This window comes from Durio zibethinus, chromosome 14, assembly GCF_047325235.1.
Source record: "Durio zibethinus cultivar Kanyao isolate XHJ-2024 chromosome 14, ASM4732523v1, whole genome shotgun sequence".
Taxonomy (NCBI): Eukaryota; Viridiplantae; Streptophyta; class Magnoliopsida; order Malvales; family Malvaceae; genus Durio; species Durio zibethinus.
Window position 1 is genome coordinate 25,673,967 of NC_143175.1, and position 17,211 is coordinate 25,691,177.

General features: G+C 34.0%; 3 protein-coding genes and 1 pseudogene across 3 annotated transcripts; 3 read left to right on the forward strand and 1 right to left on the reverse strand.

Moving 5' to 3' along the window:
- Nucleotides 1-3,249: 3,249 nt before the first annotated feature.
- On the forward strand, nucleotides 3,250-5,302 carry LOC111295110 (SCARECROW-LIKE protein 7-like; annotated as a pseudogene).
- Nucleotides 5,303-5,530: 228 nt separating this feature from the next.
- On the forward strand, nucleotides 5,531-8,084 carry LOC149515195 (kinetochore protein SPC24 homolog). Its single transcript, XM_089743011.1, has 4 exons — nucleotides 5,531-5,646; nucleotides 5,756-5,857; nucleotides 6,777-6,850; nucleotides 6,967-8,084. The coding sequence occupies exons 1-4, from the start codon at nucleotides 5,531-5,533 to the stop codon at nucleotides 7,074-7,076; spliced, it is 402 nt and encodes a 133-aa protein (XP_089599137.1). The 3' UTR covers nucleotides 7,077-8,084.
- Nucleotides 8,085-8,495: 411 nt separating this feature from the next.
- On the reverse strand, nucleotides 8,496-10,873 carry LOC111294940 (gamma-interferon-responsive lysosomal thiol protein-like). Its single transcript, XM_022888242.2, has 5 exons — nucleotides 10,568-10,873; nucleotides 9,914-9,979; nucleotides 9,530-9,670; nucleotides 9,235-9,327; nucleotides 8,496-9,154 (listed from the first exon to the last, which is right to left on the reverse strand). Exons 1-5 carry the CDS (start codon nucleotides 10,871-10,873, stop codon nucleotides 9,002-9,004), a joined length of 759 nt encoding a protein of 252 aa, XP_022743977.2. The 3' UTR covers nucleotides 8,496-9,001.
- Nucleotides 10,874-14,087: 3,214 nt separating this feature from the next.
- LOC111295693 (small ribosomal subunit protein eS4-like) lies at nucleotides 14,088-16,295 on the forward strand. The gene is made up of 5 exons (XM_022889309.2): nucleotides 14,088-14,206; nucleotides 14,701-14,778; nucleotides 14,918-15,098; nucleotides 15,448-15,545; nucleotides 15,685-16,295. The coding sequence occupies exons 1-5, from the start codon at nucleotides 14,204-14,206 to the stop codon at nucleotides 16,111-16,113; spliced, it is 789 nt and encodes a 262-aa protein (XP_022745044.1). The 5' UTR covers nucleotides 14,088-14,203; the 3' UTR covers nucleotides 16,114-16,295.
- The last annotated feature ends 916 nt before the right edge of the window (nucleotides 16,296-17,211 follow it).

Consider the following 17,211-nt stretch of genomic DNA (forward strand, 5'->3'; position numbering starts at 1 on the left):
TTACAAAGTAAAAGAAAATGCTGTATGGGAGAGGACAAAATGGGCTGAAAACTGGTGAGAACGCTAAGAGCACGTCCATGAAAACGGGAAGAAAGTGGTTTGGCAATTGCCGTAGTAATGATAGTTTTGACTTTTTTTGCGGTCCTTCTAGGCTGCTACGACTATTTTATCATGCAATTTGTGAGATCGAAATCGAGTCTTTGAAGACAAAAGGCCTTTACCTGTCAACATCCGCTGAGAGTTTTTTCCTTGTCTTCTTTTTTAAGTGAGAAATACTACAGTTAATCTCACATTAATTTCTCCTCTCTTATATTAGGCTTTAAATTCATAATCAATGTTTCTTGATTTTACATTCATGGCGGATTGTTCCATTTTGGATGCAAATATAACACTAACATCTCATATATTTATACAGTAAGGAGTTAAATATCATTGATACTATATAAAAATGCGTAACCAATTTTGAAGTTGAAAGCCTCCTGCCACAACTTTACATGAAATTTGGGGAATTATTCAATATATATTGGGGTTTTAAGTTTTTATTATATCGTGACCAAGCTATATATATCGTGTAATGAAGTAAAGTTGAGGATGCCATTCATGTCTGGAAGGAAGCTAAGCCTTTGGAATGTGAGTTTTGTTTGATTCTTTGACTGATCTGATGGTGGTTTGCTTCGATTATCATCAGGCAAGCTTACGGGAATGAGTATCTTCTTATCATTTATTTTATACACTTGTCATTTGTCATTTATCAATCTCCAAGAATCATGAACAAGAATACAAGTATAGCTTGAATTATTAACCTTTTTTTTTTTTTGTGGCCGACAGGGCCATAGTAATTGAAGAAAAAAAAAAAAAGAAAAACAGAACAATACTCGGTCTGATCTAAGCATATTCTAATTAAGGTCACTTTTGACAGAAGATCTCTCATTGACTGACAACATGGGCAGTTGTAAAGACGATTCCAAAGATTTCTCTATCAATCTTCTCTTTCTTTTTCTTTTTTTATTATTTTTTGTTTATGCATAAAAATCCCTAACAATATACTATTTATTATATGTAAACATGATTTTGTCTCCCAAGGGAATAAACACCAATAAGTTTCAGTTTTAGATAGAAAATTGCAATAGAGCGATCGGGAAAACATAACTTCTCAATTAATTACCCATATTTACCCATCTTAATTTCTGCAGCAAATCGGAATTTTATTAAAAGGATCGATGAAATGCAACATATATACTGATGATAATCTCCAAACACCAGTCCTAATTTGTTGGTGAAAAATTATTTTATAACATATTGCCGATGTTTGGTGTAACTGGAAATCTGTTTGATCACGGAAATCAAACGAAATAAAAATACAAAATGTCAATGCAAGTGAGAAAGCAACATAAGAGAGTTTATTGCTACAAGTAACTGTAGATCTCATGTTTCTACATCAAACATACTATATGTTACACATGTTTACGTGTCTTACACTTCTTTAATTAATTATATTATTATATCGATTTCTACATATTTATTCTTTTGCCTTAATTTTCATGTGATCTCCATACTCTTTGAGCATTAGAGCATTTTTTTTTTTTTTTTTATGATAGAGGAAATTCAAATCTTGCTTTTTAAGATCATGTAGTAATCTTGATCTATGCAACTATGCAATCTGCACAAGGAGTTTGTAAATTAGGAGGATGAATTCCAATGGAGTGTTAGCAAGCTTCGAGGGAAGACACTAATTTCTATCTTATTGCATTTGTCTTGGGGGCAAATATATATATATATATATATTATTTGAAAAGGAGGAAATAAGAGATTGCAACGGGGAAAATAGTGGTGAGCAGGTTTTGATATAGATCAAGAATGCTGTCTGATTAAGATTGGATGGATTAAAAAATATTGATTTTGATCATGTTAATAAAGAATAATGTGAGATGTGAGATCTAAGTAGAGATATATTTGAATGGTTTGTTGCTATTGATATTGTTTTTAACCATCATTTGATAGCAATATTTTACTGTTTTTTGACTAATGAAATTATTACTTATTAAAAAAAAATCATACATTAATCATTAAGTAAAATATTTAAATGTTAAAATACATTATCTAAGGGAAGAAAACCTTTCTTTTTTGAAATAAGAAAAGAAAACTTCTTAGTGATTGACGTATGATTATACAGATTCGGAGGGGGCCGGCCTCTGAAGGAAGGTGAGTGGGGAATTAGCCATGCTCCATCCAAAATAATTAAAGGAAAAAGATACAAGGAATTAGTCATGGATTCTCACATATATGGGTGTCAAATTCAAGGCGGGATTAATGGGATTAGTCAAAGAAATTGTCATTTTTTTTTTAAAATAAGTCAAAAAATTTGTCTAAATAAAAATGTTTGGTGGAAACTGAATTACTTAATTACTATATATATAGTTTGAGTACTTCTTCTAATTATTATCTATCTGGCTTGGCTTTGATTCAAACAATATCATGCATGAATCAAAATCTGCATGCCTGCCATTTCTCAATCATTTTCACACGGATACAGTGACAATGCTTATCCACAGAAAAAAATTTTATCAGATTACAAAAAAAAAAAAGCACAAGAATGAAGATATAGATGGCATATTTTGCATTGCTAAATGTGTACCTTTTTATTGTAAATTATTACTACACTTGAATGATCGATCAAACTGCATGTTTATTCAACATCAACAAATTAAAATTTCACAAGTTTATAAAAAGGTTATAATATTTGTTTACTACCATCAAATGACATTTTTTGGAATGAATATTGGCCGATGAAAGAGTAAAAGAAATTAAGAGAGTAATAATATTTGAAAGTGTAATTAATTAGAATGATCTTAATTTTCTTGTATTAAACAAATAAGGTATTCTATGCTATTTCAACTCCACAACATTGTCTAAGTTTTTCTCAAGTAAGGATACCATTAATTAAAATGTAGGAACATCTTAATCAGCATGAATAAGATTTTAATGTAGAAGAAAAACCTCGAATTTTCTGCATATATAAGATAATTAATCAGACACAGAAAGAACACAACTTTGACGCGTAATCTAACTGAAACCGACGTGGTCAGGAATTTTCGTATTTTCATGCAACCTGGTAATTTTATATTCATATAAAATATGTTGTTGACTACAAGAAATTTGTTTATCCAGAAGCCATTGGGCTTTACTTCCTTCAGCTCAGTTGCTCTTCCTGACACATTTATACACACACATATATTATTGAAGGTTATCTTTCTGAAAGGGATTTGCTTTGAAAGGGAATGAATAGTTTACCTAACTAATCTCTTCTTCATTAAAAAATTCATAAAATAAGCATTCTATTTTAAAAATATCATGCAATAGCAACTCTGAGAAGCTACCAACGAAGGAAGAGGACCCAATGGGTAAGCTTGATGGAATAAAACTCTTTAAGAAATCGTGTCAGAGTGATTGGAACTTCTTTTCTTTTAATCAAATTTCTTTTGTATTATCTTATTCATGCTAAGATGTCCCCACTTTATATATACTCACAAATTAAATTTGCTCTCAAAACACAACGCAAAACAAAGTCTTCTGAGTTCCAATCCTGTAAAATATCATCAAAAGATGATGCAGTCAGAAATTTTCCCTCCTTCATGGCCATTGGACAATTTCATGAATTCAGCTATTGATCAATTCGAAGCCTATGGCCTCAATACGAGTGTCCATTTTGAAGGTTGCGAGTTCCCCTCTTCATCTACTACCAGAGAGGATTCCTCCGAAATTTCCTCAATTTCCTATTTCTCTACAATGTTTTCCAGTGATATTTTCCCATATTCAGCCTGTGATAATCAGCTTCAGGTCACAGTACCATTGGAGGATTTTTCAGTCTCCTTGGAGGATGTTGAGTCTCTGTTGACTGATGGGATTGAGGATCTATATAACTGTTTGGATGAGAATGAAGAAAGTTTCCGTCACAGCCATTGTCCTCTCAACGGCAAGATGTATGGAGTCCTAGTCCATCCATAAGATCTAGTGAGGCATCGACGGATATGACATCATTGCAATCACCACTTACCATGCCAGGAGAAGCCATGGAAATTGATAATCAATTGGGCATATTTAATCTACTCAAGGCTTACGGAGAAGCCACAGAGAAGAACCAGACAGAGCTTGCAGAGGTGATCCTAAGGTGTGTCAGTGAGAAAGCTAGTCCAATTGGTGAAACTTGGGAACGGATTTTATTCAATTTAGCTCAAGACATTCAAAATCAAAGCGATTATCTAATGCAAGAGTCTAGCAAGAACTTTGAGGCAGCCTTTAGGGCATTCCATCGGATGTTCCCATACGAGAGGTTTGCTCATTTTGTGGCAAATTCAGCAATCCTTGAAGCCAGGCCAAATGATGCAGATATTCTACATATCGTGGATTTTGACATAGGTGAGGGGATTCAGTGGCCTCCAATGATTGAGGCCATGGCAAGGCAACACAAGACATTGAGATTGACATCAATAAGATGGGGAGAGGAAGACTATGCTCGCTCTCAATGGAGATTTGAGGGCACAAGAAGGCAACTTTGCGAGCATGCCAGGTCTTTTGGCCTAAAATTGAAAGTGGAAGAAAAGGGAACCGAAGATTTGGTGAATGAGCTCAAGAAAATGAAGAAACGAGGTGGCGCTAGAGAATGGTTGGCCTTCAACTGTATGGTGGGACTGCCACACAAGGGGAAAAACAAGAGCAGGAAGCTTGTAACGTAGCTAAAGAACTGTTGGCCAATTCTGGCAACTATACTTCAAGACACGGGGGAATTATAACATTTGGTGATGGAGATGCTTGTGAAATTTTGAAAGATTGCTCAGGATTTGGGACATTTTTTGATGGGCATTTGTTGCATTACCATGCTATTTTAGAATCAATACAATTCAACTTTGGAAAGCACCTGGTGCAAGCAAGAATGGCAATGGAGTGTCTGTTTGTAGGACCATGTATCCGTGGCCAAGCTTGGTTCCAAAAGTGGAAGGAGATAAATGAAAGTAGCCATTTCCAGGCAGGCACCAGATTGGAAGGTTTGAGGGTGAGCGCAGAGAGATTAATGGAAGCCAAAGAAATAGTGAGAGAAAGGGAAAATTCATATGAGGTGAGCAATAGAGGGAATGAGCTAGCCTTGGAGCGGAGAGGAATTACTCTGGTCAGAGTTTCCTCTTGGATAAATTAGAGCTATATTCTTTATACGCAAAACACAAAACAACAGAAGCATTATTTTATGTTGAAATTGTATAAATAGTGAAAACAAATGAATTCAAGATTTCTACATTGTTTTTATTAAAACGAGCCATAGTGCCCCTTGCTTAGCTTCTTATTATTTTATAAATAATATTTATAAAAATAGTATTAGAATAATGATAAAAATTAATGGAGATAGTCATTGCAAACTATTCCTTTTTTTTTTGGGGGGGGGAAATGATGAATAGATTAGATTAATTAAGAAATGGATGAATCACCACATCGAATGATATATTTACAATACAGGAATAATTTTTTAATAATTTTAAACATGTTCAAAACAGAGCAAGCAAAGTCTGAGGTTGCTGATGGCGCTGAAATGGAGTATTTGCTGAAGGAATTGCAAGAAGAACTTGAGAAAGAACGTGGACTTAAGGAGGAACTTAGATAAGCATATATTTTTGTCGGTGTTTTTCTTTTGATTTTTTTTAAGGTTTTGGTTTTGCGGTGTTTGCTTTATTTATTTATTTATTTAAATCTCCATTTTTAAGAACACGGCTATTAACAATGAGATAAGTGAGCTGGAGCGCCAGAAGGTTTATATTGAAGAGCGGAAGCAAATGTTGAGGAAATTTGAGCAAGACAAGCTCAAAGAACACTAAGTTTATGAACTCGAATTCCTGAAGCAAATGATGCTTGGTCGTTCTTATATTTTCTGAATCTGATGTTTATGTCCTGTACTGAAATCGGGGGAAACTTGTTAGCATGAATGTGTCTCTTGGACAAATAAGGGAAAGATTTTGTCTTGAATTTCTAAACTATGTATATACACTTTGTCCACGCGGTTGCTTTCTGTTCTGAATGTGGTTAACTTAGGCTTGAGAAAAAAAAAATGAAAAATCTCAAAATCGATTTAAAATTATAATATTTGATTTGATTCAGATCGATTTTTTCCATTCAATTTGAATTAAATTTGAATATTAAATATATTTATTAGGTTTGAATCAAATTTCATATCAAGAAATGTAAATAAAAAAAATCGAATCGAATCAAATTATATATATTTTTTAATTTTTTTAAAATAAAATTAATATTTTTATATCAAAATTTATTTAAATATATTAAATTTTTATATTAAAATAATAGATAAAAATTTTAAAAATTAAAAAATAAAAATCAATAAATTAAATCAAATTAAACCGGTAAAATTTAATTTAATTCAATTTAAATCGAATAAAAATTCGGCTCAAATTTGAATCAAATTTTAAATTTTCATAATATTATGTAATATCCAAAAAAATCAAACTGAATCTGATCTAAACCAAACTGATATCAACCCTACGCATCTGAAATGAAATTTATAGTATCTGGGATTTGTCAGTCAACTTTGTTTTGATGAACCTGGGATCCTTTGCTATGTTCAACAATGTTTTCTTATTCCAAAACTAATAAGCTATGCCTTCCCAAGTTTACCTTTTGCTGACTTGATGTCCAGTATATGAAAATGTGTTATTTCTCTCTATAAATTAGACTTACAATCCAATTTTCTCTCTATAAATTATACTTTGATCTTGCAGGAGGAAGCTTTCGCTGTATGTTTCTATAACTAATACCATTCCAGACTTGGAAGACCAATCCAGAACCTCAGGCCGTATCCTTCTGATAAATATTATTTTCCCCATCATCTTTTGTCTGTCAGGTGTATCATATTCGAAGTTGTTTTTATGTTGCGTTGCACGGATTCTCCTGGATTCAAATTTATCACAGATATAGTAGATAGAGATAAAAAGGTGGTAGAGAAGTTTGAATTTCACCCAGCAAAGAAGACTGCATTTGATGCTTGTGATAGCATATGGAAGATGATAAATTCCCAATAGGGCATTGGACATACTTTCTTTCAGTTGAAATCTGTAATCAAATTTATAATGTTGTGTGTTTTTAATGCTTCTATCCAAGCATTTTTGGTTCCGAAACTTTTGATCCTGTTAGGTGATAGATGATTTTGATTCTTAAAGATCCTTTCTTACTGTTACTGATGTGTATTCCGATGCCAAACAAATGCATTAGGGATGTTTTTTGTTGATAATGATTCAAATTGTTGGTAATCTGGAACCAGCAGATGAAACTCATTTGTAGTCTCCTTTTTATGCTTCAACTTTAAACTTGGGAAGAGACAAGAGTTTCAAATAAGAGGACAGCAATTGCTTTTGTTCCAAGTGCAGAATGAAGATTACATCATAAATCTGCAAAGAAGAGTTCATCATAATAACCATAGGGATATAATAATAATATGATAGTAGTCCAATGATCCAATCAAATTCCTTCCTACATAAATGATGTAAAAGTCAAGATTAAATGGGACATCCTACTACTATATGAATTTATGCAGGTTCTGTTTTCCTCCACTGCAACAATGAAGTCTCTGATGAATTTGGAATTTCCTTTGCTGAGTCCACGTAGCAAACAGGAGACATTGAGCTTTTCTCTTTAGTTGCTTTTGTAGAATGTGACATGCAGGCCTTTGTCAGAGCTTTGTCTTTGTAAGCATTGCAGAGATATATGGATTATAAAATTTTCGCTCTGCACCGAAAATATTTAAAGGGTCAGATAGAGAAACAAAGGTGTTGATAATGAGGAACAGAAAGATGAGGGACTAACATCATCAAGAGGTTAATTGATTATTCACTGTCACACCCAGGATAGTACAAATGTTTTGGATGGAGATCATTAGTTTCAGTAAATTTTTATTTGATGTCAGTAGAAAAACCAACAGATTATGTGACAAAAGGGCCGGTTGATTTATATGAACTTAAGCACATTTTGAAAGTCAGGTTCTATTTCTTTAAAATTTTAGTATAGTTGAAATCTAATACTCAAAAAGAAAAGATGATCATGATGATGATGATGATGATTATGATGTCTAATTCAACATCACCACTATCATGTTCAATATGTGATTCAGTGGAGAACAGCCTCTGGACAAACTCAAAGGCAAAGTTGAAGCATGCACGTCACCACAAATAGTACAGCATCCTTATTCTATGTTTGGACTGGGAAAAAAGTTATATATATTCATCCAACCTCACCCAACCATAAGCATTAACTATTGAGAAAAAACAGTAAACTTTAATTAAGAACCTGATTAAGCATGCAAAACCCTAATGTGCCAATGCCTAGGGAAGAAAATGAATGGATTTGTTTTTATATAAGCACCAAACAGAACAACATCAGCTTTTATTTCTTTGAACAGGCTGTATGAACTTACCTAGCTCAATATTAAAGCAGATTTCCTTCCTTAAACAATGCTTTGAATTTCAAAATTGGAATATGGAATTGGTTAACTGCAATTTTCATGACTTATGAAAGCAAATCCGCTGGTAAATAGTGCTTCTGAACTTTCATCTACTTGAGCGGTTGGCAATTTTCCATTTTAAGATTAGTGAGATTCTTTCATTTGCTCATTAGTGAAAATTGATCAAATTTCACTCCAACCTCCAAATTTAATGCCAGCTGCCAACCCATTTATATGCAATCTTGAGCCCTAGAATCTGTTTTAAGAAAGCCTCATATTTCTGAACCCAAACCTAATGCTAGAACTTCTCCTCTTATTGTTGATAAGGCCAAATGTTGCGATAATTAATGCAAACGACAAAGTGTGATTGATTGAAATATATTCGCATGTGATGTACACAGTATTTCTTAACTTTGGTAAATAATAAATACAATCAACCACAGTCCCAAAGCCAGACTGGCGAGCATCTCCCAGAGAGGGTTAATTATGATGGCCACGAACCAGGCAGGATCAGCGGCTGTGCATTTTTTTTGTTGGTGTTGAAGACTTCAAGTTCTTTGCATTACCAGTTGAGTTGATATCTGGTGGAATTGACTTGCAGCTGTCGGGTGCAGCGTTGCCTTTGTATGCTTTGCAGATATAAGCTTCAAGATTTTCGTAGTCCTACAAAAAGAAATGCAAAGATGTTGAAATGGAGAAAGTATAAGAATTGGAAAGAAGAAATTAGTTTTAAAGGAACTAACATTTCCAATTGACAGATTGTTCACCACCACCCATGGAGTATATGCGTGAGGTGGATTAAGATGAGCAGTTTCATTGGCATATGCTAACTCAAGCTGCATATCAATTCATATCCAATGTAAGAAATTACTCATAGAAGCATGAGAAAGCAATAAAAAGAAATCACCGAAAAATTAATCCAAATTATGGAAGGCCACATTAATTTACCTTGTCAAAATCAATGTTATCATTACTATGATTATTTCTTTTATTTCATCATCATTTTGCTGGGTAATGAAATAGGAAAAAGAAACCAACCGTTCTTCCCTTTCCACTATTGTAGCAGTCTAAAATGTGTTTCTGAGGCAAGCCCAATGAGTCGAAACAACTTTCCCATTCTTTTTGCCTTCCCTCAATCGCTAGAAACTCAATGCAGTAGATCAGACCGTAATGCTTGTTCTGTAAGTTGAGCAGAATATTGTCATCTTTAAATTCTAGCTATATATGTAATATTAATAAAAAAAAAATGCACAGCAATATAACAATAAGGTATCAAGGTTCCAGGATAAAACAAATGTGGAGTGAGAGAGAGAGAGAGAGAGAGAGAGAGAGAAGAATCAACAATCAAGAGTGGTGCAGCTGTAGAATATATAAATATATATATATATATACACACACACACACATACACATATATGCTTACCACGTCAGGCCAGACATGAATAGTACAGGCTTCAATGGTATTTAACTGGCATTCCTCTTGTCCATGCTGCAAAAGTTTGTTGAAATGTAAGTCAGATAAAGAAACAGGCATAATGAAAATCAACAAGGATACCAGCATCCAGTGATCTGGATAAAATCATCAAATTAATAAGTGTGGCAATTTTTTCCTTAAAAAAAGAGGCATTTTTCAGAATGGAATTTTTTCATGAGAACTGAAGCTTATATCTTTTAACTTGGGGCTGGATAACATGGAAGACTGAAACAAGGAAAAGAAGAAGATGGTCCTCCATAAACTCATAATAGCGTTAATGTATGTCCTTCAACACCAAAGGTCGAAGATACGTTCCAGAATTGCCTCCCTTTAGAGGACAATTAGGTACTCCAGCACTTTTTGGGTTTATGGGACCTGAAAAGCCAGCTCAATAATCAAGTTTCTTTAGACTAGAGATGATTTGCTAGGCCTGGTACGACTTCATCATAAGTTTTTAATTTCAACTTTTTTTTTTCTAATCTTTCGGCTTTGTTAGTCAAAAAAAAAAACTGATGGGAGTCTACTTCTCCCAACTTCTTGCTTAAACGGAGTGTAAACAGAATAAATCAAACCCAGATGAAGATGATGAAGGTAAAATATGACCTTACAAATGATGGTGTTGTTAGATTTATCGATGTAGGAATCACCCCAAGGAACTAGCGTGAGATTGATGATGGAGATAAGACCATTTTCGAACAAGCCTTCCAGCTTGTTGACAATAAACTTTGCACAATGAAGACAGAAAGCTTCGTAATAAATTGAGATATTAACATTTTGAGAACTACTGTTACTGTTAGGGGTTGAAACCTTGAAACCAGCGTCAGTTCCTTCAGAAGCATGAGATGAAAATGTGAATAAAAAGAAAAGACAAGCGATAACTACTGGGAAGACTAACTTACAAAAGGCCATTTTTGAGAACAAGTAATGTGCGTGCACAAATATATAGGCCTTTTTTTTGAAGGATGTCATGTGACATCAATAATGCCCCTATTAATATTTTGAATCTGAAACTAGTCTTCATCAAATTCTTCTCTTTCTAGTTTGATTAATTTTCAATCTCTTAGCTTTCCTTAACTTTTCGCTTAAAGGGCCTTCTAATCAGTCTGGTTCACTTGATATATATATATATATATATATAGAGAGAGAGAGAGAGAGAGAGTAAATATCTTAGCAAACTGGCATGTTAAAAAGATCACCTCAAGTTTTAAGTATTATTATCTTCCCACTTCATGGTGAAGGAAGATCCATATATGTAGATATATATATCACAATCACAAGTAGAGTTAATTGACATTGAGCAAAATTTTGTTCCTTCTAAAGGTTCACTCTGCTGCCACACAAGTTTCATATGGTAATCCTATAGCAAGTATATCCAAAAAATAAATAACTAGATTGCAAATAACGAGCTACTTGCTCTTGGATCCCTATGATAGACGTGCTCTAACATATTTTCTCTTCTTCTTCTAAACCTATGAGATTGTGTCTGCAAAAGGCTGGCTGTGTCTATGTGAAAATTCACATGATATTGTGTCAGATGTACCCCAATCTTCTTTGTATTTTACAAAAGAGAAAAAAAGATTGCTTTCAATCTTAGCTGGAGAGTTAATTCACTAAGGACAAAAACTCTCACTGCTGCAGTTTTTCTGGAATGGTCAAATTCCTTTAATTGTGAATAAAAATATCACTTCCGAATAATCAAATGGGGTATACATTAACTTCATACAAGCATATATACTACAAAGTGCAAACTAGTCAGCTGTGGATTCCGGACACTCCAAATTAATTGCAGTGCCAACTACAGACTTCAGCAACACTCAAATCTCAGCCTGTAAATTATGAAATACTAATACTGCACGGAACAGATGGTGAGATCTAGTACACAACTCATGCCTGTAAATTATGGAATCCTTCCCATGATCATTCTATTTTAGCATTTTTAAAATTGTAGGAGATCAAATGCATATGATTTTTTTTCTTTTTTTGGTTCAACACCCTGCCTGACTTTGACTAGTTAGAATAATAAATTAGTGTTTCCCCACCAACTAGAGCGCGCAAGTATCTGATCCAAAGAGATTATTCAGTCGTCAAAACCAGAACTTTATGAAAAGGCAGTTTTATATGGCCGTGGCATCCATTTACATTTCAAATCCATCATATAATCAATTGTACTGCTCTATTATGTACTATTTAAGCAAGAGCAATCGCTATTGTTCAATTTAAGCAGAAAGAAGCCAAAGTGAATCCCATAATTCAGTAACCATGTGATTGAATGTGGGTGTATCAGCATGCAGCAATGATGCCTACAAACGAGGGAATTGACACAAAGTCTCAGATTTTCTTAACTGGTGTCAAAGCTTTCCAGTTCTTCTCTTAGCATAGCAAACTGGATTACTAAGAGTTGCCTTTTTCAAAGACTTGTTCATTAGTGGAAGTGATTGAGAAGCCTCAGGCACTTGTTCGCCCTTGCATGCCTTGCAGACGTAGCTAACAAAATTCTCAAAGTCCTGTTTTCACAAAAATAGTGTAAGAGTCAAGACAATAAAGCCATAAAATTAAGGCAAAATGGAGAGCGAAAGAGATATAAGCTAGAAAATGACCTCCCGTAGAGGTTGACCGTTGACAAGCACCCATGGGACAAATTTATGTGGTGGATTAAGCTGAGCAGTTTCAGCAGCATTCCATTTTCCAAGCTGTAAACATATCACACAATTAATATTAGAAGAACAATTTACACGAAGAAAGATCAAAGAGATGATAAGATCATGAAACTAACCACATTTCCATAGTCATTTTTATAGCAATCGATGGGGACCGTGCCCAACCGAGTCATATCAAAACAATAAACCCCCTCATTCTGCTTGTTCTCCAAGGTTAGACGCTCAACGCGGAGAATAAATCTGAAATGCCACTCCTGCATATAAGATAAGTATGAGATAAATAAAGAGAAGGATCCATTGTATGTCGAAGGATGTTATGAGCAATTAACGTTATATCCATCAATTATCAAGGTCAACTGATCAAAGTATGCTTGACAGTTCTCTTGGCCTAAGATTCATGAAATTAAGAAGAAAACTTTTAATCTTAACATGAGGATTCAATTTAAAGCTTCTAAATCCAAAGTTATTTACTAATACATTATAAAAAAATTTTCTAAAACTAAACTTGGAGTTTTTTTTTTTTTTTTTTTTTTACTTGAGATTATAAGAATTTGAATTTGAATTATTAAAATTAAGAGTTTAATACTTTACCTATAAAGCACATAATTGCTGGCAAACATCGAGATATTAACAAGTTAATTATTAGTAAAACGTACATATAAAGATATCGAACTAGTTATTTTTAAGTTAAAATAATAAAATCCAAAATAAATAAATAAATAAATAAATAGTAATTCCCTTGGAATATTTGGTTGCTATTAATAGCGCCATACATTTATGGCTTACCAGTTTTATAAGCACCTGTAACTTTCAAAATAATGCAAAATTTCCTTTTATATGTCTCAAAAAATATCTTTTTATACAATCTTTCTCCCTTTTTTTGGCATCCATTAATTATGCATATATATATATATAGGACAATTATATATGTGATTAGTTGAGCAAGATTCATGAATCAAACGCTAATACCTAATAGTTGCACACCAGCTCACTATTATATTTAAAAAAAAAAAAAAAGCAACAAGAGTTATCAAAAGATACAAAGGTATGTTAATTCCCTTTAAAAGTTTCTTTAAAAAATTTAAATATTTGATCATGCGTATCTTTTCTCTAATCCTATGTTCACTCATCTCATCCTTTCTCTCATGTTTATATACTTATTTTTTTAATTTTTTCTCTCTTTTTTAACTTTATATAATAATAAATTATTTATTATTTTAATATTTCACCTAGCATAAAACTAATTCTAACAATATATAAAAAGAGTCTGATGCATGGACTAGCCTGGCCCAATTCACTAAATGATGGACAGACCAAGCTCTAAAATATATTGGATGCAAGCCCAACTACTAAAGAGCTATAGCGTATTCTGGGCTCTATGGTAAATTAACGTCCTTACATATGATTCATGGCAGACACGGCCCATATCCAATTCATATTTGCCTCGCAAACCCTAACTGCCCTTTACAGAAGTATAGAACGGAGTTATTAGGGTTTTTGTAGCCCCTCTATCTCCCACTCAAAGAAGAACGGCTCTATCAAACCCGCAGACTTTGGGCTAAAACAGCCGCATTTCTCCAAGATGGTCAGTTTCTTCTGCCTTCCCTAACTTTGATTTACTTATTATTCCATACTTTTTCATTCTTTGACGAGTTTATTGGATCTGCTGTTGTTTGCTTTTGGAAAAGGCAATAAGATGTTCCAGATTAGTTTGTTTAATCACTGTTGCTTGATGCCTTTCTGGCTTGTTTTCTAAATAAATCAAGTGGTCTTGCTTCATTGATCTGGAATTTTTATTATATCTGGGTTTGCTGTAATTTCCCTTGTTCATTTTAGAAATCTGGGTTTTGGGCAGTAACAGTAGATTCAATAGCTGGGATCTAGCTTATTCCTTGCTTAATTAATTAGTATTTGATCTAAAACGATGATTTAAATGATAGGGAAGGACTTAAATGGAACTTTAGATCATTTCTCTGCTTCTTATTCGGTGTTTTTCTATTTTAAATGGCTAGAATGTTTAAAATGTGATACGATATTTCAGTTTCATTTGCACTATCCTTTCTTTGTGGTGCCTGACAGGCTAGAGGGTTGAAGAAACATTTGAAGAGGCTCAATGCCCCTAGGCATTGGATGCTTGACAAGCTTGGTGGTGCTTTTGTATGTTATCGTCTTGATCCCTTCACTTCCATAATAGTTTACTGTTTTTCTTTATTCCTTCAGTTCTCTCTATGTCTTCTCCACCTGCCTGCTTCATCTATTTAATTTCAATTTTGTGTCTTATCTTCCTGTTATGCAGGCACCCAAGCCATCATCTGGGCCCCACAAGTCCAGGGAATGCTTGCCGTTGATCCTCATTCTGCGAAACAGATTGAAGTATGCTCTAACTTATAGAGAAGTCATTGCTATTCTCATGCAGAGGCATGTTATGGTAGATGGGAAGGTTAGGACAGATAAAACCTATCCTGCTGGTTTTATGGGTATGTGTACTTTCTCTTTATTTCCTTTACTAACTTGGTTCAGTTGAATCTTTTTTTCTCCCAATATACAAAGTATTTAATTGAATGTAATTTATTTGATTTGGTTTCTTTGTTTTCCAGATGGCTTCAGGATCCTATGATCAAATCTTTGTGAACACTTCCATTCTAATTTTATAAAATACATTCTGAGATCTATTAGTTAGCAATATTCATTGGCATGTGGGGATCTTGGCTTGTTCTAGATTAGTTTTGAGACCCCCTTTTATTAGGATTTGACTCTACTCTCTCTGCCTTTCCAAACTTATTCTCTTCAAATCTTGTCTAACCATGCTTTATTACCTTCTGCCAGATGTTGTGTGCATTCCAAAAACAAATGAGGACTTCCGTCTACTTTATGACACCAAAGGGCGTTTTCGTCTCCATGCCATCACGGGTGATGAAACCAAGGTTTGAATACTCTATGTAGACAGTTGGATTTATTATCTGCTTGTTCTTGTCACATTTGTATAATAGCACTCAAGTTTTTCTCCTTTCTTCACCCTGTTAATTATAACAATATTTTTCATGTGCCTTTTGTATCCTGCAGTTCAAGCTTTGCAAGGTTCGATCTGTCCAGTTTGGCCAGAAAGGCATTCCATACCTCAATACATATGATGGGCGTACCATCCGCTACCCAGATCCTTTGATCAAGGCTAATGACACCATCAAGTTGGATCTTGATAGCAACAAAATTGTTGATTTCATCAAGTTTGATGTCGGAAATGTTGTCATGGTCACTGGAGGAAGGAACAGAGGTCGAGTTGGAATAATTAAGAACAGGGAGAAACACAAGGGTAGCTTTGAGACAGTCCACATTCAAGATTCTGCTGGGCATGAGTTTGCAACTCGTCTAGGTAATGTCTTCACAATTGGAAAAGGAACAAAGCCATGGGTGTCTCTTCCAAAGGGCAAGGGTATCAAGTTATCCATTATTGAGGAAGCTAGGAAGAGGCTTGCAGCCCAAAATGCTGTTTAAACTTTAGCATAAGATATCCAGTTATGTTTTGCTGTGGTAGTTAATTCTGGAGATACTGATTTCTTGTTTTTACTTGTGATCAAAATTTTATTTTCTTCTTGCAATTTAAGCCTTTCTGTTGTTGGATGATGTTAGTGACATATCAGGCTAGAAGTTATCGAATACTTGGATGTTTTAGCGAATATTAATGCTGTAGTTGGTTTGAGTTGCATCCCCCACCCTTTTCTCTCTGACAGAACTTTTTTTTCCTTGGTATTCCTAATTGCTATTTTGTTATTATCATTGTTTTGAATTTCTTTCCTCTTTAAGTCTTAGTTCCTTGTTTTTCGGAATTCGTTGGGATGAATTCCATTCCCAACCAATGGAATATTTATTTCCATATGTGTCGAGAACAAACGTGTGCCTCCTTATGGTTTAGAAGGAAGCGTCACTTCATTAGTGGTTAATGAATTTCTTGCCGGTTACCCTTTCTGACAATAGAAAGACAACTTCCGTTTCATCTTGTAATATATTGGGTAAAAGTAATTAGCACCTTCGATAGAAATGAACGCGTCGGGGAAATGTAGGTGTCTAATTTCTATCCTGCTTTTTCTCCGTACTAGGTGAGGACTGAGTTGGGTGAACCAGGCATTAATTTTTATGTCAACCCGCTGAATTCTGGCTGCCTTATCATTGGTCATTTTGAAAGATTTATTTGAGTTTTGCGAGCAAGCTTCAGTCTTCTTTCTATGGATGGTGCCAAGCAGAAAAAAAAAAAAAAGTCTCTCAATTGACAAATATGTCCCTGTGATTACATGGGAAAAAGCTATCAACTTCTGTCTTGATTATATACCAATATCCAGTCATTGTTATATTGCAGCACTACGGATCAGATGCTTTGATTAATATGGAGAAAATTCTTAAAAGTAGAAATTTAAGCTAGTAATTCCTTCCCACTCTTATTTTGCTTTTAACAATTTTAAAGTTGGTAGGACTTGGATTCCATTATATTGAAACTAGGTTTACAATATTATTAGTGAAAACCAATTTAAGTAGACGGAGACTATTCTGTCTTGAAAATTGTTGTTTTCTGCCATGTCTGATGCATTTCATTGTCTT